The sequence below is a fragment of the Hydractinia symbiolongicarpus genome, chromosome 1 (genome assembly GCF_029227915.1).
Source record: "Hydractinia symbiolongicarpus strain clone_291-10 chromosome 1, HSymV2.1, whole genome shotgun sequence".
NCBI lineage: Eukaryota > Metazoa > Cnidaria > Hydrozoa > Anthoathecata > Hydractiniidae > Hydractinia > Hydractinia symbiolongicarpus.
The window spans coordinates 7,511,192-7,539,189 of record NC_079875.1 but is presented as its reverse complement, the minus strand read 5'-3'; the positions used below and the strand labels follow the sequence as shown (position 1 = coordinate 7,539,189).

At 34.0% G+C, this 27,998-nt stretch overlaps 2 protein-coding genes across 7 annotated transcripts; both read right to left on the bottom strand.

Moving 5' to 3' along the window:
- Positions 1-42: 42 nt before the first annotated feature.
- Positions 43-20,782, bottom strand: LOC130635694 (acid sphingomyelinase-like phosphodiesterase 3a). 6 transcript variants are annotated; one of them, XM_057445126.1, is made up of 10 exons: positions 20,514-20,782; positions 12,851-12,937; positions 10,858-10,995; positions 5,953-6,421; positions 5,282-5,410; positions 2,009-2,188; positions 1,601-1,775; positions 1,093-1,190; positions 712-915; positions 43-381 (listed from the first exon to the last, which is right to left on the bottom strand). In XM_057445126.1, the coding sequence occupies exons 2-10, from the start codon at positions 12,917-12,919 to the stop codon at positions 119-121; spliced, it is 1,725 nt and encodes a 574-aa protein (XP_057301109.1). In that variant the 5' UTR covers positions 12,920-12,937; positions 20,514-20,782; the 3' UTR covers positions 43-118. The 6 variants fall into 6 exon arrangements, with proteins under 6 accessions (XP_057301109.1, XP_057301099.1, XP_057301144.1 ...); XM_057445116.1 differs by lacking the exon at positions 20,514-20,782 and adding an exon at positions 13,151-15,378; XM_057445161.1 differs by lacking the exon at positions 10,858-10,995 and having other exon boundaries at positions 20,514-20,769.
- Positions 20,783-22,182: 1,400 nt separating this feature from the next.
- On the bottom strand, positions 22,183-25,727 carry LOC130635755 (uncharacterized). Its single transcript, XM_057445217.1, has 4 exons — positions 25,437-25,727; positions 24,511-24,734; positions 24,053-24,245; positions 22,183-23,376 (listed from the first exon to the last, which is right to left on the bottom strand). The coding sequence occupies exons 1-4, from the start codon at positions 25,641-25,643 to the stop codon at positions 23,128-23,130; spliced, it is 873 nt and encodes a 290-aa protein (XP_057301200.1). The 5' UTR covers positions 25,644-25,727; the 3' UTR covers positions 22,183-23,127.
- Positions 25,728-27,998: the final 2,271 nt, after the last annotated feature.

The following is a 27,998-nucleotide window of genomic DNA, read 5'->3' as shown; positions in this document are numbered from 1 at the left end:
AACGTTAATAATGTTAAGCTGTATAGAGATGATGTGGAAATGTAGAAAAACAAGCAGTATATTTGTGCAAATTAAAAAAAAAAGTTTAACTAACATAACAATGTTTTTAAAAAAAATACTATACACCAATATTAATATACTTTTGCAAACACTTTTCATAGGAAACTACATCAGTAAATTTTGCACCACAATATTCAGCAAACCTTTTGGTGAACAATATACTATCATACTGAGATTTCATATGGGTGGAATACTTAAACCAAGTGGAGCTTGAAGCATTCAACAAATCATCTATAAAAAAACCCATACTATTCACCGTTAGTTGTCTTCCATACTCTTCCCTGAACGAATACTCTTTTGACCAAAATGACTTTTGGAAAACTAAAAAATACAAATACATTAATAATGAAGTTTACACTTTAGGGTTAAAGTAGGAATGAACCATAAAAGTAATGGCTAAAGTATTGAAACAGAGTATGGCAGAATTTAGGCAAAGCATGACAGCACTTTGTTTTAACATTTAGATTATAATCTGAAAAAGAAGTTGATGTTTCATAGTGTTGATAGTTATCAAAAGCAAAATTCGAAAACAGTGAAAATCAATTTGCTTAGCTATAGAAAATATTGCCACCAAAAACAATTCAGAATTTGATTAATTCTTTCACTTTAGGTAGGAGTGTGAACTATAAATTGATTAATTCTTTTACTTACCATTTGAGACAGTCAAATCAAAGTGGAATTGGGTATAATCTTGCAGTTGCTTATGTTGGACATCGTACTCATACAGACGAAAGGCTGGGTTGTTTTGATAATTAGGTGTAATGCTTGGACAGATTAGTAGAAAGGCATCACTGCGTGACTCTTTTATATTTTGAAGTTTGACCTTATCAGAATGAGTATGCCCAAAAAGCTGGCCTAAATTAAAACAAGTACATGCATCACAAATGAAAAAGTCAGAAAAGAGCTTTTTAAAAGAATTTAAAAGTTTCAAGCTTCTCGATTAGTTGTTACAAATATGAAATTAATGTGAAGTCATTATTGTGAAAAAAATGACCACAACATCAGAAAAAAAAAATAATATTTAATGAATACCTGTGACAACATCAGGATACAGGGTTGTGGTAAATTCCAGGTAGGCTTCTGTATAATTTTGAAGCCACATGTTTTTTTCTCCTGGGTAGGTTGAACAACTGAAAGCAATAATCATAATAGAAATGTTCAAAAAAAATAGATTGCTATCACTTGCAAGGATTTAATTCTGCAGGTAAATATAATTTTTGTTACGGGGAAAAAAGAAGTAATATCTTGCAACAGCAAAAATTTTATGGTCATATCTTACACAAAGAGAGTAAAAGAGAGTAGCTTGCATGCAATGAATTATGCCTACAGAGTACCAAGTGCGGAATTGTTATTCTTTTCATGTTTGTTTTTGTGAATTTCTAATTTCTGCACACTTTAAATTAATGTAAATTTAAAATAAAATAAAATTGTGCAATCAAATGATTATGTGCCTTTTAGGATAGCATAATGGTAAGAATGTGCTGACCAGGAACTTAATTTTATTCGGTTGTCAGTATATGTAAAAATATGAAAAGCTTACCCTGGTGGAATATGACCAGCAAGAACAACTTTTTGTTTTCGGTGACTGGCATCCTCTAACAGTTTCTTTAGCCACAACAACTGTTCATCGCCAATTATCGTTATTTTTGGATCTACTCCATATGCTCGTGAGCTCCAGTAATTTGAATTTAACATCACCATCACAAGATGGCCATCTAAAAAACAATATTATGGATACACGATTTAAGATTTTTACTACTAAAATTCCTTCATTCAACAATACTGCGATCATTATGATCTCTTTCTAACAATATCTGTTTTGTTTTTCTTCTCTCAAACAGTTGATAAACCACAATTTTTAAAGAAGAAGATTTTTAAACAAGAACACTGGTAACAGAATTTGCAACACCAACAAACTTCTTATATAAGAACAAAAAAGTTAATTTACCATCTATAGTGATTTTGTAGTACCCTCCATATTCAAATGTTTGTAGAAATTCATCTCTAGTGTTTAATTTTTTCACGCTACCACGAAAAATGTAAGGTTCAAAAACACTTCCCAGAGCTTCGTACAAGTAACTATGATTTTTTGGTGGTGGGCCATAATCAATGAACAAATCGTTGTTACCTACAAATTGAAATCGATATTCGAAGTATGTGTAAAAGTGTAAAATAGATTAAAGTCACAGACACATTATAAAGGCAATCCACAATTATGATATAAACAGAACCTAAGAGTTAAGAAAAAAGACGTCAATTTTTTTTTTCTTAAATATTTACCATATAAAATACCTTAAAAAATACAATTTTCAAACCAAATTTAGTAACAAAATACAGAATTGTTTTAATACATTAAAGGTTAGCTTGGCGTATATACAAGGACCTTTGAGGATAAAGTAAACAACCTGTGCTTTGTTCTTGAAGTTATATCATGTTATAATAACATTCTTGTAGTTATGAAAACGGAAGTTATTGTATGAAAATAATAACATAGTCAGATCCTAACTTCTTGCATGAAAATTCAGTTGGCTGTCTTTTTACAATAAAAACTGCAGTTGTTTGTTTGTGTTACAGCCTTTACTGACAAGAGATTCTTCATTCCCTTTTTCCTAATTCTTCTTCACATCTGATTAATGTCTACATTTTTTTATTCACAAAAATAAGCACTGTATTGAAATACGTTTTTTTGAATATAACATAAGTTATTATACAAAAATACAATCAACGAAGGGGAGTTATTTGAAAGAAATAGATCAAATATGTAACTTATGAATATAATTTGATATTCTAAAAGCTGAATATTTAGAAAAAGTTAACAACTTTAAATTTATCAAATAAACAAATTAGCGCTAAATTTTAACGTTATATCGCTACGAAATCAAAAGAAATGTCACTAATTAACGCTAAAAAAGCCCAAACATGAGATAACACTATAGCGTTAATTATTATTGTAAAATAGCAAAATAGTTGGCTAATAACGCTAATAGCGCTAATTTATTTAATTTGTTTAAGCTTGAAAAAGTCTATATTGAGAGGAGTATGTATAATAGGTGAAGAGTATTAAATGATGGTCCTAAACCATTTAAAGTTTTTATGCTTTGCAGCAACTATGGATTTACTACTTTTCCTATCAAACTTGCAATGGCGATGTCACAGTATTAGATATTTTTATCTAACATGTGATTACTTTTGTTTTGAAATGCAAATGGCACACCGTAGAAAGAAAAATAAGTTAAGTTTGTCTGTTAGATATTTAATCACACAGTCTTAAAATGTTAACAAAATCTTTTTCCAAATCTTAACCCTTCCCGCCCCAGGCATTTTATGTTCCTGATCCCAGGTGTTTTTAGCAAAAAACACATTTTTCGTAACTTTTATAATATTAGTCTAAAATAAACCTTAACAACTAATTTAAAGCATATACTATGTTTAAAATGCATGTAAGGTATTTCTCTTTTTTTAAAAATGGTCATAAAGCATTATCTAAGTCCCGGTTCGAACCCGGTAATAGACAATTCAGTAAGAATTGTAAGTATATAAAAGGAAAGTTGGCAATTCGTCTATTAGCCATGCTTAGATTGTGCTTATTGGACCACAACCTATGCTTAGTTAGTGCTTTTGACCAGCAAATAATAGGAATGTAAGAGGAACTTCTTATCAAGTATATAAAACATAATTTTGAGATATATAAATCATAATGTATACTAAAACGTTATCGGTTTCTCAGTTCTCTATTCGGACATCATTTGAATATAATTACCAATGAAATCTTTATAATTAGCTAGCTTTCTTCAAACTAGGTTCTGCCACTTCATCATTATCAGTTGAACTTTCATCAACACATTCTTCACCACCATCAGAAAATCCCAAAAAATCTTCGTCTTCACTATCACTCTGGCCAAATAATCTGTTAATTGGATCATCACTTGCTACTACATCCTCATCGCTATCCTCTTTAAGGTTTAGTTCATTAATAGAGAGACCAAATGATGCATTACTGCTGCTAAAAGGTGAAGATCCAGAGCCACAGTATGCACTAAATCCAGTCGCCATCTTTGTTTTAATTTTGAAAAGCAAATTTGCATAACATACGGTAGCCGAATTTAAAAATCATCAGATCAGGCTCAAATAAAAGATAAATTATTCTAGTGTTAAAAAAAATCAATCTTGTTAGTTTTAGATACCGGGCGGCCGTGAGGGCAGTTTAAAGTAGTCCTAGTAAAATCCCAGACCTGTCCGGGATCAGGATTATTTTAGTATAGAAATATCCCGGACTAGTCCGGGAACGAGACGGGAAGGGTTAAGCACATCATTCTATAAAAACGTTTCTTTCTTCACCCTCTGTTCATATTAAATATTTCACATTCATTATCTTATTTCTCTAGGCTTGCTAATACACGTTAATTTAAGATGCTTTCTAAAAAATCATGCTTTTTTTGAACAAAACCTTAGCAAACAAAATAAAACAAACAAATTATTCAGCAAATCAAAACATACATAATGGCTCTTATTCACGTTTTTTACAGAAATTTTGATTAAAAGTATGTCAGAAATAAAGGCCGTGCAAACATCAATAGATCGACTTAAAATTTTTAGAGACGTTTTCTTAAACATTAAATGTGCAGTGGCTATAACACTGTTACAACGGCGCATATATATCTTATGTTTTAAGCCAGTTTTTTTTAATGTTTTTAATGTTATTCCACTTTTTCTCAAAAATACTGAAGTTTTCTCGGCTTCTAATGTTTCATATATCCTTCAAAGATAATTGGCTAATAAAATTCAGAAGTGACTTAGACTTCAGCCTGCAGGGAATATGTATTAGAATGGCTTTAAAAAACGTAAACAAACGAAAGTATGCTGTAAATCTGTGTATATTCAGTGAACTTCGCATAGTTCCAAAGGACACCGCTTTCAATTGAAATTTGAATAGAATTTAAATAGACTATTCGTGAGTTGTATCGCCTGTTCTTTTATACCTCTATGATCCATATAAACAACCAAGAAAGAATTGTCATCTCATAATGCCCGTATACGTCTGTCATAATGCCCGTATACGTCTGTCATAATATCATAATGCCCGTATACGTCTGTCTGTCTGTCTGTCTGTCACACAAAATGGTATCTTAGCTGCAACGGGCGAACCCGTGGATTTTCCACGGGCTAACGACTAGTCTTAAAATACTAAAAATCGTCAAAAAAAAAAGAAAAAAGAACTTACCAATAAGTGGAAAGACAGGAACAGTTGGTAGTCCATCACCAATTATCACTGTACTGTTTCCAATTGACCAAAGGACAGATTCAGTAGCATTGACTTGAAAATAATCATAACTATGTGCAGACTGGTCACCTAATTATAAGCAAAACGATTTCCTTATAATTTTCTTAGTCTATTTTGTAATGATATGTGTGATGTTATCTGTCACAAATAAATTTTTTTAATTTTTCTCTCGTTGACACTCGAAAAACTTTGGGGGAAAACTTGTTATATAATAATTTTCCGGAAAACCCATCTTAAAACATGAAAAGAAGGCTTTTATCAGGAATAAAACACTTTATTTTATTTGTATGTGGCATTTTCTTGCTATATATATATATATATATATATATATATATATATACCTTTATATGACGAAACAAACTTTGTTTTTCTTTTATTATTGTAAACAAAACATAAAATCTGGAAGACATAAATAAATCAAAAAAGAAAACAAAATGTAGAGGGAAGTAGTAATTAAAGGCAAGATATAGTCATTGTTGTACAAATTATTTTAGATATGGAAGGAGATGTAATTTCAACAAAATCTCCATTTAGAAAATTCAGCATGTTATAGTAAAAACCCACTGCTATTTTAACACACAAAAACAATGACATTTTAATGACGCACCAACCTGTAATCAACACAAATTCTGCAGATCTGTCCAACTTCTTGTTGACATTTTGCAGTTTATTAGAAAGAGATTGCAACAACAGGGTTGATGAATCACATTGAACTCTACCAAATGTTGCTACATTGTCTGCATAAGTGGTTGAGTTCTCTTTTTTTAAAGGCTTGTCTCGACACATGCCATGCTTCTTATTTGTTATATTAGCATTGTAGTATATGTCTAAGTGTGTATCTGATATTTGGAAGAAGTACTTAATATTGGTATGACGATGCCTTGTTGCACCTACAAATCTCTTATTGCACCGAAAAACCACTGCTGCTAACGACACAGCAAGCATTGCTACTATAACGGCAAGCAAAATTATCAGAACACGGAATTTACTTGAGCAGTTTTGGTCTTGTTGAATTGCATTGTTGTCTTTTTCTTTTCTGTCTGCATTTTCTGCATGCAGTAATGTGACAGAAGGTGAAAGCTAAAATTAGACAAAAGAATACAAACAACAATAAATACGACTTCCATTTACACTTTTTGTTAATATATTTACACCAATGCTGTTTGTTATTTTTATGTTAGTAAATAATACTGATATGTCTTTTATTTATTACATATATATCGTAATTGGAGAATTGTTTTAATATTTGTAGTGGGTGTTTATAGAGAATGATTTATCTACTAATCTACTATATACTTGTATAACTTTTCAACTGTCCTAACTGTTTTTTATACATCATTTTTAGACCTAAAGATGGATTCTCATTCCCAAAATAGGTCATCATATGAAATCACAAGGGTTTGCCACCCAAAATCTCCAGATCAGAGCTTTATGGTACAATCAGTCTAAGGTTACAGAGATAAAGAACACTAGGTCCTAGTTTCCTTTTAAGAATAAATTTTCAGCAACATGTTTATGAGGTGAAGACTCTTACTTTTCTTAAATAGTTAGAAATATTTATCCAAACTAAATGAAATTAGGTACTTCACTATTTTGAGGTTGGCAAAGTTGGAACGTGTTGAAACGTTATATATAATGATGTTGTTTACATATTGAACTAGTTATGGAAAAAGATTTGAGATAGTAATATTTCTTGCATTAAACAAATTAGCAATCAAATGTAGGGAAATATTTTGCACTCCAGAAATTGTGTACAACAAATTAAAAACAAGCTTTATAAACATTTTAACTATCTGAATAATTTTGATATTATAAAATAAAAATATTTCTATTTTGAACACACTATAATAGATTATAACCTGGACCATTGCAACCATCAAGATCTTTAACTGATAATCAGGATGGTATGCCAATTTTTTCTCATTGCGTAGGTCATGTGGTGCATATTTCACATGATATACACTCAAGATGCCTAGTGTCATAATTCCAGTAACTGTAGGCAGAAATACAATACAAAAGATTCAACGTTTGAATTGCTGTCTGGTACATTTAGGACATGCATTTTTGAACATCAGTAAAGACAAATGATTACATTAATAAAAATACTTGTCACAGAAAACTAGTTGATGATCTTATAGAAAAATCCACTTCTGCCATAAAACAGTGAGAAACACCCGTCATTTATATAATTTTGAAGACAACAGCAATAACCCGCAGGCCCGGAAATTTGGCGGAAACAATCGTTTTATTTATAGTTATAGTTCGGAAACTATCCGTTGAGAACGGACGTGTTTGTTGATTGTTGATAAAAGTTATTGATAAAGTTATGATAAACCAAGATTTTACTCATATTTGTTACAGATTTTAACACAGATTTATTTTGTAATTGATACATGATAACCAAGAAGACATTTTGTGAATTGACTAATAATTTGGAAGGAATTTACAAAATAAGTCGTTGCTCTGAAAATTGATTGCGGGAGAATTTTCTACACCAGCTTCTTACATTCCATCTAATAGAAACCAGGTGATATGAGAAAAATTCTATTTTACACATTAATTTTAACAACATTCGTAATTAGTTCCAGTGATCAACAAGTACATTATGAAACTTCATTACCGTCGTTACCAAAGAATACCCAAGCGAGACATCTTAAAAGAGGGAAATCACGGGTATTGTATTATTCAAATTGCAGTGCCACGTTTAATCTTATTCTTGATGGTGATATTGAAGTTAATCCAGGACCTGGTTTCGTCGCTCCTAAATGCAGCACTTGTTCTAAAGTAGTGAGATGTAACCAAAAACGTCTATTATGTAGTCAATGCCTCGATGTTTCACATGCAGTATGCCAAAATAAACAACACTTGGTTACGAATTCTCGAGTACCGTACGAAACAATGTGTGATCGATGTCTTCATACTGTTCTCCCGTTTCTCAATGTTTCACTAAATACATCCTATGTAGAAAGTGAGAACGACGTATCAATGACTGACTACCATCTTGAAGCGCTGAACAAAAACAAACATTTGTTAAAAATATCCACATTATCGAATATGTTGAATTACCAGGTTTCAAGCTAGTCTATAAAAACCGGGAAGAAAGGCGAGGAGGTGGTGTGGCAGCGTATGTTAAAGATGATATTGACTTTAAATTACGAAATGACATCACAACTTTACATAACGAACTTGAACACATATGGATAGAGATAAATGGTCACAATAGACATAGCAAAATTCTGTTGGGTGTTTTTTATCAACCGAACTTTGACGATGCAAGCAAAGCTGAATGGCTCAGTAAAGTGGATATTATATTAGATAAGTCGTGTCTCAGTGGAGAGGTCACATTGTTATTACCGGTGATATGAACATCAACTTGTTGGAGAATTCACAGATCACAACAGTGTACAACCGACATTCTTGACTCTCATAACTTAGTACAACATGTTACGAAGCCAACCAGAAGAGGGACTACGCTAATTAACCATTTTATAACAAACGCTCAATGTAAAGTAAAACTTTGTGATGTTACTCCAACACCAGAAATAAGTGATCATGATGCTATATATGCCTGTATCAACACAAGAGTTACAAGATTTCAGCCTCGTTTTAAATATATACGTGATTACAAGAATTACATTTTAAATGATTATGTCACTGACTTTTCCCAATTACCATTGAGTGTTGTTTATTCTTCAGAATCTGCAGATGATAAACTAGATATTCTCAATGAATTAATATCTTCATGTATAGAACGACATGCACCATTGAAACGAATCAAAGTTACCAGACCTCCAGCACCATGGCTAAAAGATCTCCGCATTAATGATATGCAAAGCAAATGTAGAGAATTGCGTCACAAAGCTCACCTGACACAATCTGATAGTGACTGGGATAATTTCAGAGATATTCGAAATAACCTGAAACGTACGATCAAGCACACTAGGAAAACGTTTTTCAAGAAAGCTCTAAGCTCAAAAAGACCTGCAGATGTGTGGAAGTTTTTTCACCGTATTCTGAATCCGAAGAAAGATAAAATTTGCCTGGATCCAACCACGCTGAATGATCACTATGTATCAACCGCGAATAGAATTTTGAACGCTGTTCCAACTACACAAGATGACTTATTGAATCATATTAACAATTTCCAACTACGCAATGACCGTTCAGAGTTGTATTTTAGACATGTGACCTATGCGGAAGTTGAAACAGAACTGAAATCGCTTCGCATGGATTGTTCCGCTGGATTTGATAATATACCAGTTGCTCTTATAAAACCTGTATTAGAATATCTCATTTCACCTTTAACACATGTTATTAATTCTGGTATTGATGAGCAAAAATTTCATACGCAATGGAAAATCGGAAAGGTTTCTCCAATTCCAAAATGTGACAATGCTACTTCTCCAGATCAGTATCGACCTGTTTCAGTTTTGCCGACCTTGTCTAAAGTGTACGAAAGGTGTATCGCAAACCAAATATGTGAATACATCTCATCTGAGAATGTACTCAAAGACACCATGTCCGGATTTAGAAAGCATCACTCGACTACCACCTTACTGCTGAAAATACACGATGATATTATAAAAGCCATGGAAAAGGGTGAAGTGACACTAGCAATGTTTTTAGATTATTCCAAGGCATTTGATACAGTTGATTTCAAAACTATCATAACTAAGCTGTATCATCTTGGCTTTTCTAAACCAGCTGTTCTATGGATGTTTTCCTACCTCAACAATCGATTGCAGTACGTTCAAATCGATGACTGTTCATCATCGATGGAGACCGTTCAATTTGGTGTGCCACAGGGTTCAGTTCTAGGGCCGATTCTTTTCAACTTGTACGTAACTGACCTACAAGATGCAGTTCATGGGACAGTTTGTCAATTCGCAGACGACACATCTTGCTATGATCACTGTAAACAAAACGAATTACCGAATGCCATTGAACAACTCACACAACGTTTGGACAACTTGTGTGACTGGTCTTCCAACAACAACCTTGCTTTCAACCAAGGCAAGACTAAAATCATGCTGTTTTCGGGAAGCGGAATGTCACAAACACATAAGTTAGATGATGACACACATGTAACCTTCAATATTAAACATTGTGATAAACTTATTGAAAGAGTTGCAAGTTATAAGTTACTTGGTGTGCATTTTGATGAACATTTAGCCTGGGACACTCATTTAAACCAGCTTTTGAAATCTACTTACTGTAAGCTTTCTGTATTGCGCAAATTGAAACATTCAGCTTCTCAGTACTTACGTAAACAGTTAGCGGAGACACTGTTACTCTCTAGACTTGACTACTGCAATGTGGTGTTTTCCAACGCACCAGATTACAAACTTAACCGTATAAACAAAGTTTTAAGATGTGCAGCAGCCTTTGTTACAGCGCACTACTGTACCACAGCAGATATTTTGAATTTGAAATGGTTGCCCTCCAAAGAGAGAATTAACTTGAACATGTTGAAACTCGCTCACAAATCTTTGCATGAAACAGAATTTCCCACATACCTGAAAGGGCTGGAAATGAAGAAAACAGAAAGAACGACAAGAAGTTCTGAAAGATGTGTGTCCGAATTCAAAGTTAACGCATTGGATAAAACTTTTATTGGAAGAAGTAGTCGACAACTGAACGATCTTCCCACCAGTCTACGAAAAGAAGTGGTTTATAAAAAATTTGTTTACGGAGCTAAATGTTATTTATCAGATAGAGCTCTTGCAAAATATATAAATAAACATTAGTTTTTTTTGTTTTGTTTTTTATAGAAAATATTGCATTCAATATATACACACACTGTTCACTTTTATTTACGACTTTACGATTGCATGTTTATTTGTTGATTTTGTCCTGTTCTTATATATTCCAACAACAGCCTCGATTCTACCCAGTATGTCCTCAGTATGCGCATAGCTCCAGCCAATCAAGTTACTATTTCCCCCAGGCTGATTTTTGTTCTCTCCGCTTGTTCTACTCGTTCTATTCCAAGTCCATTTTAGTCTCTGACTTTATTTGATTACATATACTAATACTATAGTATTTCTTTAATATATAATCTGTTCATTTGTTGATTTTGCCTTGTCCCTACGTTTTCTCACCAATCGATTCCACGCTATCGCATCCCACCATGCCTCTAGCCATTTCTCCACTAGTCCTATCTACTCTATTCTCATGTCCATTTCGAGTCAAATTTTAGTTGATTAATGTTTATACTGAAATATATATTACGCTTTTTAAAATTTTCTTTAATTTTTATTATAAATAGCTGTTTTTAATTAGGGATGAAGAGCCATTGTAATATATGGATATGCCCGAAATATACCATTATTATTATTATTATTATTATTTCCGTCACATGATAACAATAAATCATTTCCCTTGAACAATGTTTTAAATTATAACAATTTTACTCACAATCTTAAACTTTTGCCCTATTTCTCAAAGAGCAAGAATTTTCAACGATTTGTGACAGGTCTGCCATTATGAATTGGCATACAAGAAAATGACAGCGGTACAAAACACCGTGATTGCATAAAAAATGCCCTGGCTAGTTGTGTCTGATAAGGCCAGAATATTTTGAACATGAGGTATATCTTGAAACTTTCACTATGAAGCTCTTTTGTTGCTTTTGAGTATTTTTATTTAGAGAATACAACTACTGTGGCTCATTATCCATTGATCTATGCTTGTTGTTTCTAATGAAGAAAATTTGTTCTTCTATTTTTAATTTTTGTTAACGTTATTTCCGGGGCTTCGCTTCAGTGTTATGACTTGATATATTTCCCAAGACCATAAATACAATTTAAGTGATAACATGGTTTATATAATCCATCCAAATAAATATATCGTGAGAATGCAATATGGCAGTCGGCACAGTGACTTGGATTACTTATAACGGAGGGGAAGACGCATTGCACTATGGAGTAGGTATTGTAACTAACTTAGGGCGATTATAAAATGGTTCTCGACTTATTTATCGGTTAAAGCTAATTGTTACTGTGGTTACCAATTCGTTCCCGCAAAGTCTACTTTGCGGAAACGAAAAAACATTTGATCGTTTCCGTCAACTTCAAATCAGGGTAACGATGGATTGTTTCCCTAGACTCCACAAATTTCCAGGCCTGATTGGTCGATATACATTTTTTTCAAAATTTGTTTATTCGTTGCAGTAATGTATAGGGTTATGTGGTTAGACCAAAGCTTACAAAAATATTAAGGTTTAAATGGTTTTGGATGACATCATCAACCTGTTCGTTCAGTAACAGCTTTTCAAAATTGGTCACATTTTGGTCCAAGGTGATCCTTAGCTGCACAGTGAAAGAGTTGTAACTACATTGTAATAGCTTCATTAGTTTAAGGTAAGATATTGATGTTTAATTATAGCGTTATTGACAGCACAACTATAAAGACAAAATGAACAATCTACTTTGCCTGTTACAGTCAAATGCACACATTTTTTGTATTATTATATGATCTCATATAATAATACAAATAATATATACTTACCAAGAGTTCTGAATCACTTTCTGCACTATCTAATGAATTCGAATCTAGATTGGCAGGTTGTTCTTCCATGTTATTTAGTCATTTCATCTAAAGCATATAGCAAAAAGCTAAAATTGATTTCTGTTTCTTGATACCTTTTATTTCCACATAAGAAATTGGGAGTGAATTTCACAATAACTCCTACAGAGTTATAATAAAAAAACCCATCTTAATATTGCTAGTCAGAAACAGATAGTAAATCACAATTAGCTATTCCTTTTTCCCACAACAATCACTGTAGCTATATCTATATTAAATTACCCGTATACATCTGTCTGTCACGCAAAATGGTAGCTTAGCTGCGACGAGCGAACCTGTGGATTTTTCCACGGGCTAACGACTAGTATATATAAAACCTAGAATAGAATGAGAATATATGTTCAACATTGTGTATGGACAAAACCCTTACAATATGAAGAAGTGTGACTGACGATGTTTTCGTCTTTTTCTGTACTGCACTCTTATGCATGCATTTTTTATACAGAATTTTGTAAATATAAATATCTTGTCTAATGCAAAAGAAAGTTTAAAATAGCCTAATTAGCAATTCTCACCAACTTAAGCCATTTGTATCACGAGTGGATTTGAACAACAGGGCTTCTAGAGGTTGAACTAAAAACAACCCTTTTAACCTTAGTTTCTCATTAAAGCATCCGACGAATGACAGATAAAAAAACTCACACTATTTCTAGGTCCCTAAGTTTATGTTTAAGGAAAAACCTAATAACAATAAAAGTTTGCAGAACTTTAAAACTGCTGATCAAAAAAAAGTTTGGTGAAGATCACATCATCAAACTGATACCTATCAAGTGACCTGACCAACAGGTCATACACTTAAATTTTGAACTCTGTGCGCAGCTGATCAGGTATCTGCATTTTTTTTATATTTTTTTTTGTTGTAGCGACATTCGGCAACTATTCCGGAAAAAATGCCAACAAAACCAAATCTAAGCTCCTCACAGATGCAGCCAGCTTAACTCTCAATTCTTGCCAGCAGCATGACATTAATAAGCGCAAAACAATCATAGCAGAGTTATGCTCAAATGCCCCGAATAATGTTGTAAGAGACTGCATTAGACTATATGACCCACTTAAACCATCCTCACAAATAAAGAAGTCCCTAAACCAATGTCTTAGAGAGACCCTCAAAGAAACACTAACCTATCTGAATAAAAAACCATCTGAAACATCCAACAAGCCTGCGATACTGCACAATCTAATCTGCAGAATACAAAACCTATTCCCTGATACCTGTCAAATTTGCAATGAAAAATATTGCATAGGGCGGACTAACAAAACCTTTCTTGCATGTAAGGTATGTGGACAAGAAGTCCACAAAGAGTGTTTTGTTAATCTTTTTTCAGATGGTACTCCAAACTACAATCCTTACAACGTCCCGGGGATCTACTATATCTGCGGAGCTTGTGAGCTTGAAGTTATTCCCCAAGAAGAAACGAACTCAACCTATCAAACACAAAACCTTCCATCAGCCCCTGGGACATCAACATCAACAGAGTGTCAACAAAATATTTCACAGCCAGCTTCTTCAGAACCCCCTGACACAGTAGTAGATGATATAGGTGAGCATGAAACAGAAACTGAAATTCAGGCACCACCAAGTCTGTCCAATGAAGACGAAGAAGATGACATCACCCTGCCAAAAACACTACCAAAAACCCAAATTAGGGAAAACCAATCATTGTCAACAGAGAACCATGAATCACATGAAGATAGCCACAAACCAAAATTAATATGCAGATTCTACATTAAAGGAAAATGCAAATTTGACAGAATCAAAGGTAAAGAATGCAAGTTCTTGCACCCACCACCATGTAAGCCCTTTTAACTCGTGGAACCAATGCAAGAAACGGATGCATACTTGGCAATAAAGGTACCTCCTTCCACCCATTAATCTGCTCAACGTCATTCACAAATAGAGAGTGTTCAACCTAAAATGCAACAAAAGCCATATAAAAGGAACAAAACGAATCAGATCATTAATGAGTACCGTGACCAGCCCACCCAAAAGACCAAATGCTGCCTCAAACCACAAACATAGATTTTTTAGAATACATCTGCCACATGGAATACAGGCTTCTTGTGGCAATGGATACGAAAATCAAAGCCTGATTACCCAACAGACCTACAATCCTCACCCAAACCAAAATCAAGTACCAATGCTGAATCAACACAACATCCTTCCCTTCTGTCAACCAGCAAAACCGCTAACCCACCTCATATCACTTCCACATCAACAAATAACGAACAACCAGATCCCAAAGAGGTACTGAACTCCATCTCATATATTAACATACAAGAACTGAAACCAAAAACTGTTCTATCTAAAGTTTCCCTGACATACTTCATACCAAAAACAACTCTTTATTGGTCTTAGAGAAACCTGGTTACACAACCATACAGATGCTGAACTATACATAAACGGTTACAAAATCTTTTGAACAGATAGCACTCGTAGAAAGACATCCAACATGGGCGGTACTCAGGTGGTGTAGCCATGTATGTTCGAAACGACCTAGCAGCCACTTTCAAACCAGTCCTAAACTACTCAGACATTGCAATACAGATCATCGTCATCTTCTCAGAGCATGAGAACTTAGCCCTAGCTACTATATACCACCAACCAGATGACCACCAAAACAACAGATCAACCTCAGAAAACTACTCACAAGCAATAAATGAGCTACATCAAGTACTGAACATCTCCCTATCTCCAGACATATTCATAATGGGTGACTTCAACCTACCTCACACCAACTGGCCGGATTGCACCCCAAACCAAAATAGTAGCAGAGGTGAAAAAGAAATGATCACCATCACAAACAACCTACTACTTGAACTCAGTCTCACCCAAATCATGCGCAAACCTACACACATAGCTGGAAACATACTTGGCCTTGTATTTACCAACAACACCAACACCATTCACGATATCTCATTTATACCTACACTCAGATCAATATTACACCACTGCTTCCTATATATATCAAAATCTTATGTACCCTCACATATCCCACAACAGACAATTCCTAGAATCTTCTCATCCCCTTTCGATCTTCTAAATTACCAGAGTGAAAGTGTAAACTGGACTTGCATAACGGAAAACCTCCATGCAGTGAACTGGGAGCGGGAATTCCAAGATCTTGATGTACCGGACATTCCAAAGAAATTTTACAACATCTGCAGCAAGGCATCAGATATACATGTCCCATCAAGAAAGATAGAACAAACCAACAGAAATAAAATTCTAAGAGAGAGAATGGCACTCATGAGAAGACGAACCAGGATAAACAAACAACTAGTACGCGTTACATCGCCATCACGTACTGATAGGCTCCAGGCAGAACTCATTCAGATTGAATAGTCACTACAACTCTCATATAGAAATTCAACCATCATGTAAGAAGAGAAAGCCAAAGAATCAATAAAGCGCAACTCCAAATTCTTCTTTTCCTACGCAAAAAAGTTCTCAAAAGTAAAATCCACTGTTGGTCCTCTAGTCGACAAGAGTGGGAACTACATCTCTGATTCAAAAATGATAGCCGACATGCTACTGACGCAGTACTGCAAGATGTTCAGCACACCAAAACAGTACACAAACAAACAAAACCAAAGTCCAAGCAAACCCTCACTACAAAATGTGATATTCAAGGAAACACACTTCTTTAACACAATCAATGAACTCTCAGCAAACTCCTCTTCTGGTCCTAATGACTTACCATCAATCCTACTGAAAAAGTGCAAAAACGTCATAGCCACCCCACTCAAGCTGATTTGGACGAAATCATTTGAAGAAGGAACCATTCCAGACACACCAGTGCTATAATAACCCCAAAACACAAGAGTGAAAGCAAAACTAAAGCTGAAAACTACTGCCCAATTGCCCTAACTTCCCACATCATAAAGGTCTTTGAAAAGGTTGTCTGAAATCAAATTGTGTTATTCATGGAAGAAAATAACCTGTTCAACAGCTCCCAACATGGTTTTTGTTGCGAACGGTTATGTCTGAGCCAGCTTCTTGACCATTTCGACAACATTCTACAAATACTTTGCAACAACTCAAACGCTGTTGTATACCTGGATTTTGCAAAAGCATTTGACAAGGTCGATATAGACATAACCCTTAAAATGATAGAAAACTTAGGTATCAAAGGCAAACTACTCAAATGGCTGAAGTCCTTCCTAAAAAACAGAACCCAGTACGTCTCAGTAAACGGTCACCACTTATGTACCACAAAAGTCATCTCTGGTGTACCACAAAGAAGTGTGCTTGGACTGCTCATCTTCCTGATTCTTATGGGGGATATTCAGGGAATTCCACGAAGAAAACAACACGCGTGCTACACATCGCACGCATAAATCTATTTTAGAAAATTTGCACGTGCGTTTTTTCGATTTTTTTCCTGGTTTATTTCACTCTTATCAGTGAGTGAGTGTTCTTTAAGTGGTGTAAAAGTGCTAAATATATTAACAAAACACCTTGGTTCGTTGTAGGAAGTAATTTATAATAGGTAAATAACATATAATTAAATTTAAACAGTGGACGAAGAGACGCTGATATGTGCCACATGTTGCACTTACTGCAATGGTCTGCCATTTTGTTTGTAGTGCTATTTATCCCCAACCTTGTTCCCAGGGTTATATTTTCTCCGTAGGTTATCTATTATCTATAAAAATGGTAAAAATGGGAGTCATTTTTTATTTATTGAGGTTTCAAGTTTTGATTGTTAGCTTTTGGGAGATGGCTTGTTTGGAATAGTTTAAAGTTGTTTTTAGATTTAAAGTTGTTCTTTAGATTTTTAAAAGTAAAACAAGTATGTTATGTTCTTTTATACAGTTAAGAATTTTAAAATAAAATGTTCAACATACATTTAATTTCACACAGGCAGAAAAAAACACGGCGTTTAATTAACGTTTTTAAAAAAATTTAATTTAATTTTTTTTATTTTACGCGAGTAAAGAGCGTAATTAGCGCATGCGATGAATCGCACGCCTGAATAGCTGTTGCATGCGTCTCATGGAATTCCCTGGATATTGATCTTTCTGTAAAGGACGCATCACTCTCAAGCTTTGCAGATGATACAAAACTTACAATGAAGGTTAGCTCTGAAGGTGACATTGAAAAAATGCAAGCAGACCAAACTCAGTCTATGAATGGAGTAAACAAAACAACATGATGTTCAACAATACAAAGTTTGAACTCCAGCAGTACGGAAATGACCTAGATCTGAAGTCAAAGTCAAAGTACAAAACAACGGCATCAACACAAATCCAACCAAAAACACAAATCAAAGATCTTGGAATACTAATGACAGATGATTCTACCTTCAAATCGCATATAAATAAAATCGTAGAAAATACAAAACAACTTACAAGCTGGATTCTTCGAGTCTTTCGTCCTTTTAAGCCACTTCATTTCAACTTTAAATTAAATGTTAATGGTTCAAAAATCTATCCCAGTGATCAAGTCAAATATCTTGGAATCATTCTAGACTCTGACCTAAGCTGGAAATCACAAATTAATAATACCATTATTAGTCTAAAGAAAGCTAATGGAGCTCTAGCCAAAATCCGTCACCTTGTCCCCAAAAATATGCTTCTTCTGATTTACTATGCCATCTTTTATTCACGTATTTTATACTGTTCACAAGTTTGGTGTCAAAAAAGTTATCGTGCACATCGTATTGAAATTCTCCAAAATCATGCTATCCGACTCATTTCTTTTGGAACTCCCTACACACCACTCAGTTCACTCTACTCCAATCTCGGACTTCTCAAGTTTCCCGACATGATCTCTATGCAAAATATTATTTTTCTGCACGACTTAGCTCATAATAGCCTTCCTGACACTATCAAAGATACTTTTTCCATTAACTTTTCTCATGATCAACACACTCATGCTGATCAACAAGGGCTTTTAAAATTACCTTTTGTTTTTTCAACATCATTTGGGAAAAAGACTATTAGATTTCACTCTTTAAAATCCTGGAATGAGGTACAAAAATCTTTTCCTTTTCGACTTCTTAGTAAATCTACCTCTGAGATCAAACCTATCCTATTTCAGCATTTCTTAAACAGCTACTAAATTTTATTATATTTTTTAACTGTATCAGCCTCCATATTTTTTGCATCATGCCTTGTACTTTGATTTTTCTTGGTAAATTCTTATTTGACTAGACTTATATACATAAACTCCTACCTTTGTGTGTTGTATTAGTTCCAGTCCTGTCTTGTATTTTGTCCTTTTTGTGATGTCCTGTTTCTTAGGCGGTCACCACTTTCATTTAAGCTATTTTGCTTTGTGGTGATCTCCTTTCAATAGACTTATTTACAACAATACTTATATAATCATTTTTCTATAAAATCATGTACTTTTTGTCTATTGATGAATAAATTATTTACTTACTACTTACTTACTTTCGATCACGATCACCAGAAGTTCTCCTACCACTATGGAAATCCCTTTTCATCCCTAGACTCGAGTACTCCTCTCAACTCTGGTCTCCTGCTAGTAAAGGACAAATCAAGGTACTAGAAGCTCTGCAATGGATCTACCTGAAAAAGATCAACTCTGTACACAGAATGACTTACAACAACGCACTTAAACAGCTCAAATTGTACTCGTCACAACGACAATGTGAACGCTATTAAGCCATATACAGTTGGAAAATAGCTGAAGGCATTGTGCGAAACCTTCACCCACCCATGCAACACAAAGAAAAGGGCGTCTCTTTCAACTACCATCAGTGCTGAACAATTCCACAAGCTTTGCTAAACTACACAACAGCTTCCATTATCAAGCTCCAAGAACCGTCAACGTCCTGCCCAAGTCTCTAAGAAGCATCACTTCATGTCCAGTTTTAAAGTTTTAAACAGCCCTCAACAAGTTTCTCAAAACTCTCCCAGATGAACCTGCGATCCCGGAACGATCTAATCCTCATCCTCCTCTCTTTAGAGATGGAGTAGAAGAAGAGGAAGAAGTGACTGACGTCGGTCGTCCACGACAGGCGTGAAGCTACAACTTCAAAAGTTAACATAAGTAACATAAGTAACAAAATATTTTAAACACAGGCCATTTTGTATGATTTTATTTTTAAAAGTTCTAAAAGCCTGACCATCATCTTTCTGGAGGCCTGCATAAAATCCTTAATATATAAAACTAAACCATAACATCAGAGTTCAACTTTTCAAGGTTTTGTCCTCCAACCATGTTCTAATCATTTTTATATACATCATATTTATTTCATTCTGTGTTTTATGCAAAAAAACAACTCCCCAACCTCAGTAAAGTGTCCTAGGACACCAGGAGATTATAAACTTTCTTTAAAGATGGATAAACAGAATGCTTATGTACTAAAGGAGGAAAGACAGTGTCTCATGGTCAAAGCCTTTTTAATTTATAACAGCGTTGTGGCAAAAGAAAGATTTATTTAAAACAATATGGTTAGCAGAAACTGTGAACTCGTGTATTACAGCAATGGCTATAGCTAGCCAATGAAAATTTCGAACTTATTTACCCAGGTGTTCAAACACAAGCAGGCAGCGGACAAAGACCTGAAGGTAAAACGCATATCAACATGGCGGTCATCAACTTGACACTACTTACCACGAGGTTTCTTGGGTCCATGCTAAGTCCTTATTTTCACGAAGCAAATTGGACGGCGAAGTCGTCGGCGAAATGTATCTGAACATGCGCAATTTTACGTGTTTTCATTTTGTTTAAAAAAAATTCGCTTCACCGAAAAGTACAAACAGTTCCTACTTTTTAGCGGTGAAATATTTCGCTGTAAACTTTTAACCAATTAAAACGTCATATTCAGTGTTCATTACTGGAAAGAATTCAAAATAACTGTCTGATTTTTAATCGCAAAGCGCTTTTACCTTAACATCAGAGTCTGCGACCCAAAGACAAACAACGAAAGGCACGGTGGAGACTCGTTGAATTTCCGCGCCCGAAGGCGTAGGAAATTCTTTAAAACCGTCGTTTTTTTCTTTCGGAGTATTTTTTGAGAAAAAATCGACCATGGGATTTCACTTTGCTCAGTCACAGATGTAAACTTCGTACCCAAGCTCCTTAACTACTGGGAAGTCTCGTATTGACGTTTCAGGCCAAAATTGGTATTTGTTTTCGACAAAATTTGGCACAGTTAACAAAAAGAGTATGCTGAACATAATGATGACATAATAATTTTGATTTTTGTCACCTAAATGTCATTTTAGGCCAAAATTGGTCCAAAAATTAAAACTACTTTATTTTCAACAAAAATTGGCAAAGTTAACAAAAAAAGTATGCTGAACATAATGGTGACATCAAAATTTAGATTTTTGTCACCTAAATGCTATTTTAGGCCAAAATTAGTCCAAAAATTAAAACCACTTTATTTTCGGCTAAATCTGGCACAGTTAACAAATAAAGTATGCTGAACATAATGGTGACATCAAAATTTTGATTTTTTGTCACCTAAATATCATTTCAGGCCAAAATTTATCCCAAAAATTAAAACTGCTTTATTTTCGACAAAAATTGACACAGTTAATAAAAAAAGTATGCTGAAAATGATGGTCACATCAAAATTTTGATTTTTTGTCAACTAATGCCGTTTAGGACCATAAACGTTTCAATCGCAAGACTTTCAACCATGAATGATAGGCTGTATTTTTTGTTAGCAATTTCTTTTAAATGTGAGTTTAATGACACGTTTCGATTTGTTTGCGTTTGTTGTAAGATATAATGTCAGTGGTGTGCTTTATCTTCAGAGGTTCATGCACCGAACCCCTTCGAATGTTTGGCACAATAACACAACGAATTAGCAGGTTTTCATCAAATATTTTGGTAGCGCGCGGAAATTCTTAGAGCCCCCAGGGCTTCTTGTTTATGGTTATAACCAGCACGAGGAAGGGTTAGATGACATTACTCTTGGGATGTCGGATGTACGGACATTGTTTCTACATTAAAAAAAATCGAGATTTTGACAAAGAAGCTATAGCGCGAGGTATGCGGTCAGCTCTTTACAAAAGCCTGCAATTTTTAGCGAGTCTTATTCTGTTCTGCCTAAAATCAAACTTATACCCTAATTTTATTTCTTGAGCTCCACAGTTAAGTAATTCGACCACATGTAAGCTGTTTTTTGGAAACGAGACGCTGTATAAGGCAAGTCGCAAATGAAAAGTCTTCGCCGTAACAAATGAAGCCGCATCAGGGCGAGCTAAAAAGAAGAAAACCCACGAATATTAATTTAGCCATGGAAAACGTAGGGATAGCAGAATACATAACATCAAAAAAGGTGTTTTATAAGGTTATAAACATTTAATTTACATCATACAATCTAACTCAAGTGACTAAATGCGTGCAACCTAGACTCTCTTTCAACCCTCCTAGTTCTAACATTATTAGCATCTGGCAACCTGGTATTGAAAGATAATTATATTTACAAACCACGCATTCCGTACACACTTTTTTTATCAGAAAAAAGTTTATAAGAATTACAAGAAACGAATCTCCAGAACTGGTATTTTGTGTATATATAGAAGGTTTTCTTATTTTTCATATATTTTACTTGCACAGATCCTGGATGGTCATTTATCAGTCCGCTTGACAGACAAGATACTAATTTAGAACCATTTATTAAAACAATATTTAAGATATAAAATGTAGAATAAGTCAGGTTTCTTTAAAAAAGGGTGATTCCTATGCTCATATTAAATGAATTCAAACCTACCAAAAAAATTCTAATTCATAAAATATATTAAAACAAAATTTATAGTGTTAAACAAATTTCTTGTCGCATCCGTGAGAAAGTTCGAAAAAATTCACAGTGCAAAAAATCTATAATTCTCAATAAATTAATAAACCACAAATGTGACAACAAAAAAAACTAAAAGGTTTTTCTAATTACTTTGTCCAGGAATACGTTTTTGGGGAGAAAGTTGACATGTATGTCACACATGAAAATTTTCAAACAAAATGTCAAAAAGTTGTCTTAAAACAGAGAAACAGTAGATTTAAAAAATAGGAAAATTCATTTTTATATGTAAAAGCAAAACGGAAAACCAATTGCTTGACAAAAATTCAATTTTATATAAAAAAGCACGCCAAATTAAACTAAATTCATGTCAAAATCGCATTACATACACGTCAAAAATGACGTCAAGCAAATGTCAAAATTACGTTAAAAACAACAACAAATAAACAGCCAAAACTTATTCGTCTTAAGCCTAATTTAGACGACAACCAATTTTATCAGAAATGATCCAAGCAGCAAGAGTAAGGAAGTTGCTCCGACAGCACGATTAGCGGTGGATGTATCCCCAGGGTAGGGTTCATCAATATCGTCTCCCACTTCGGTGACCGGATCATAAAAAATTGAACCGACTTTGAAACGCAACTTCACACCACCGTAGGCTTTTTGAATGGGAAGCATCTCTGGAAAACCCTCTGGCATATCCTCCCATGTAGATCCAACGCGATACTAAATATTGAAAATAAAAACCTTCTCATTGCTCTTTGCATTTTCCTTATCATTCGCAAGTGTAAGTGAACTTTGTCTTTGAATTATCACGTTATTACCAGAATAAAGTATATATAGCCCCTTACGGCAACAAAAAGATGTTTTTATAACAGGTGAGAAAGTACTCTGCAACTGTTGAGATCAACCTACTTAAACAATACAAAGTTGTAGGCCATACCCCAAGTGTGCTTCGAAGACAATTTAGTTGTCATATTCGCTTGCGACTGAATTTACAACCGAGAACATGTTTCGGAAATGTTATTTTGTAAAACGATGTAGGATGCTGGTAAGAATAGAACTTAATCATTAAAGTATGCACCCATCTGTAAAAAGAAACTTTTTTGATCAAAAAATAAATAACTTTTTGATTGGTGGCTAAGAAAAAGTGCTACTATGTTTGGTACTGTCAGGCAGCTCAATTCGTCTTCTTTCATAACAACCCGCTTCTTGGGAGTTATGGCGATTTAACTGTAGAGTGGTTTTTTCCGGTTTTTACAAGGATATTTCCGTGGGCTGTCGTTTATGAGTTAATAACTGTTTTAAAATGCCCCGTTGTAAATAAGAGGTTGCAAGTTTTATAAAACTTAAGAGACACAGTAACAAAATTTGTCATTAAAAAGTCTGCTGAATTACTTACTGAGGGTGAAAATGTTATTCTGGCATAATCACACACTCTACTTGAGATAATATCTCTTTTTGATTTAGATTTGCCCCCTTTGCGGCCACCTTTGCGCTTGTTATCTTTTTCAGGTTTCTTGGTGCCCTTACCACATTTTGTCAGCAAGTCGAATTCTCTGTATATCACGCTGGCGTTGTAAGGAGTAATGTCGCTATAAGAAAAGAGAAAAAATTATAAATTTCCTATTTAAAGTACCACTTAATTTTTGGGTATCCATTAAGCTATAAAAAATATAGAATGATGTGCGCTTAAATATATCAACTGGGGAAAAACGCCTGTTTTTAAAAAACTCGCCCAAATTTTTTTAGTAAGGATTGTGGCGGGTGAAGAAAAAAATGGTGACAAGAAATGGGTAGCTTGTAGCTCTTCCTTTCTGTATTTTGTAAACAAATTTAGGAACAAAAAATTCTGCTTACTATTTCAAGTTCATCTTTATACTCCCTTTTCTCACATTATACTCATTGCCATCTTCTCCAGTGATAGTTCCATCTTCGCGAAATGCGTACCAGATCATCTCAATGGTCTTTCCATTTAACTCAGCTATCATTTTGATGACAGCAGCCTGCACTCCAAGAGTAGAATCATTCTTCGTCTTTTCAAATCGAAAGGTGACATTTTCGAAATCAATTTTTCCACCAATCTATTCAAAAGCAAGATTTGACTGAAAGTTATTAAAATATACATAAAACGAAGAACGTGTCTGAGATCCACCTGACATGCGTTAGTATGAAACACTTTTCACAGTATTCTTACTGTTTCTAATAGTTTAAATGTTACGTAAGAAACCTTGTTTCTAGGGTTTGTTACGTCTAACAAGCCCAAATAAACAAACATACCAACTTTGTTTCAGGGCCTTTTTTTGTTTTTTGACAAATATATTTATTTTTCTCACCAAAACTTCATTTAGTTAAGAAGAGGAGTCACTCTCCGAGGTTGCCCTCATTCTCAAGATCTCTTTGATTTTTTCTATCGAGATGAGGTTTAAAGGAAATTGGAAACGTGGCAGATTCGAGGGCTCGTTATATATCCCAAAAACATTTTGGAAATCAAAAGTTAATTTTCGCGAAATATTTCACGATAATTAGCTAATTTTTGTGAAATTTACAAAAATTGATCCCGGCGAAAATAAATTCAGCGATTCAGCTCATCTAACTGAATTGACAAATCCTATTTGAGCTTAACCATCCGCCATTCCTTACGACGCTCTGTGAGGGATATAAAAATTTGTCCCTACGGGCGTTCGCTAGTGCCCAGACCTGCGCGGTATGAAACTCCGTAATTGACAAAATAGAAGACAGAAAAAAGTTTATGGAAAGAAGTAAATAATAAATAAAACATATACCTGTACTCCATTCTCATTCAGTTCCACAATACTCCCTATTTTCATCCATAATTTTTTCCCTTTTCTTCCAATTTTCAACTCCCCTCCTTTCTTTTTAAAAGAAAAATCAGCTCCTCCAACTTTCTCCATTACGTCATTTTGTGACACTCCCTGCACGGCAGCTACATATGTGGCAGTAAAAACAAAAAACAGAAGAACAGACTTCATTTTAAGTGAAGCTTTTTCTCGATGAACGATTCGTGTCCTGATTTGATTTCGCGTTGCAAAGTATGAGCAGATATTTTCTTCTCAATATCTTTTCATAGAATATAATTTATTCATTAGTGGTAACCTCGATTCCAGGGCCTGTAGCGTTTTTTGATATATCTTCATATCAAAAAACGCTACAGGCCCTGGGATCAAGGTTGGGTTTCAGTGTAAAAAGAATATAATGAACCGACTTCTATACATTTTTAATTGTTAAGTTTAGATGAATTCAGGTTGCCAAGGTTACGATGTAAATAAACACGGACTTTTATTTGGCAGCGTGACTCATTTTAAAAAGCAATTACGAAAAATATATATTTCGACACTAATAACGGGGATCAGCGGTTTCTATTATGCCTTTGGACGATGATTTATACTTGGACGATTTATCTTATAACTTTAAGTATTGAAGTTTATTAACAATACACCAAAATCAAAAGAACTTAAAAGAAACAGCCTACTTTCCTTTCTAAAAAAATAAAGGGAAATAAAGTCAAGGCTATGTATGCTAATCAATGTTTTTTTTTTTAAAAAAAAACATTTTTAAAATAGCATTGAATATGGTACTCCACATGTATGTGTTTTTAAAGACTACTAGAAATTACCGACGCATTTACATTTGCTAACATTTAATACTACAACCAAAGTGTAGCAAAAACCACCACAGTTGAATCTACACATGGCGCATTCTCGACCCCAGAGCTCTTTGAGATACTTTCAAGATTTTCATTTCAAAGAGCTCTGGAGATGAAAATGCACATAGCGAACACATGAGAGGGTTGGGTTAAAAAAAATTAAATCACATTTTTAGTAACTCATTTTATGACAAACTTGCAAGTATTGGGTACATAAGAACTGGAGTAGTATTGGTGGAAGGTTAAGAGCTAACATTAAGTTTGTATGCAATCGTTGCAAAGGTGAGATTATAGAGAATGAAGTATTTCCAGCTTCAATGATGTACAACAGTGGCTCGTTAGAGATAGTTGAGAACTTCTGTTACTTAGGTGATGTGTTGAGCAGTGAAGGGGATGTTGGAAGAAGTGTTACTTGCAGGATAGGTTCTGCTTGGAAAAAGTTCAGAGAGTCACTTCCTTTGTTGACTAGCAGAGTTAAAAGGTAGGTTGTATGAGGCCTGTGTAAAAAGTGTTATGTTGTACGGTAGTGAGACATGGGCAGGAAGTTTGACCGTTTAGAAAGAAATGATATGAGAATGGTTAGGTTTTTCTTAATTTTTTTTCTCTATTTTATGTATTTTATTTGAAACATTTTTTATTTTATTGGATAAAAAACTGATTTTGTTATTTTTAGGATAAGGCCTTGTTAGGATGTTTATTTGACTTGAAAAAATGCAATTTTTATTGTGTGAATGTAAATATCAAGGTCTTCAGAAATTGGATCTTAACACGCTGGGGCTGGGGATTTTCTAAGCATTTTAAGGCTTGTTTTCTTATAAAACTATTTGTTATTAAAAAATGTCTATATACTCTTTACAGGGGAAAAGTTCTGCGAGGAAAAAAAAGCGAAATAATGAGGATTTACATTTGCGAATAAGTGATTAAATCTATTTCGCTTAAAATAACTTAATTTTACTTTTATATTTGCTCCTATACAATTTATATGCACGTCTTTTTTACCTGCACAAGCTTAACGTTCCAGTCATTATGAAATTTCTATGAAATACAATAAAAAAAAATCCAAGGGAAAAACATTTTTTAAAATTTATCCTGTTAAGGTAATGTAAATATTAAAAATCCACTGTCATATTTTTTTTAGTTTCCATGTGGCATCAACAACCTGTTAAAGTGTTTATGGATTACTCCTTGTATGGTTTCAATCGTTTGGGATACTCTTTGTTGCAAACACAACTATGCACATTATATGGTTCTTTTTGGAAGACTTATTTAAAGAATTATGTCATTGTACCGTTTTTATTTTTATGTTTGCTAAGTGAAATACACAAATTATATTGTATATAACTTAGATTATTTTATCTTTGTGTGAGACTTTTCTTCATGAGTTACAAGGGACATGTTTATATGGGAAATATGTCAGAAAAAAAGGATACCAAACATTAAAAAAAAATCCAACATTTTTCAACGTCATAAAAAATCAGCTGTTTAGTCTATTGCATACGGCAAACCTTTCAAAGTTATACTCAAAATATAAAAAATTTACATTTGAAAACACATAAAAGAGAAATATGAAAACTTGAATCATATCTACAGAAATATTTCAATCCAAAATATTAAAAGAACAGACCCAAACTTATAGTTAGAAAATCACGCATAAAATCAAAGAAGATAACAATGCAGCGTT

What these genes read in the sequence shown, in the direction of transcription:
- LOC130635694 (XM_057445126.1), bottom strand. Translation starts at nt 12,919, where the DNA reads ATGGAAGAACAACCTGCCAATCTAGATTCGAATTCATTAGATAGTGCA. An exon ending in GCTGGTCATATTCCACCAGG is followed by an intron (nt 1,191 to 1,600) that starts GTAAGCTTTTCA and finishes TATTGCTTTCAG; the next exon opens with TTGTTCAACCTACCCAGGAG. An exon ending in GTATCCTGATGTTGTCACAG is followed by an intron (nt 916 to 1,092) that starts GTATTCATTAAA and finishes GTTTTAATTTAG; the next exon opens with GCCAGCTTTTTGGGCATACT.
- LOC130635755 (XM_057445217.1), bottom strand. Translation starts at nt 25,643, where the DNA reads ATGAAGTCTGTTCTTCTGTTTTTTGTTTTTACTGCCACATATGTAGCT. An exon ending in TGAATGAGAATGGAGTACAG is followed by an intron (nt 24,735 to 25,436) that starts GTATATGTTTTA and finishes GCTTTTGAATAG; the next exon opens with ATTGGTGGAAAAATTGATTT. An exon ending in GAATAACATTTTCACCCTCA is followed by an intron (nt 23,377 to 24,052) that starts GTAAGTAATTCA and finishes TTCAATATTTAG; the next exon opens with TATCGCGTTGGATCTACATG.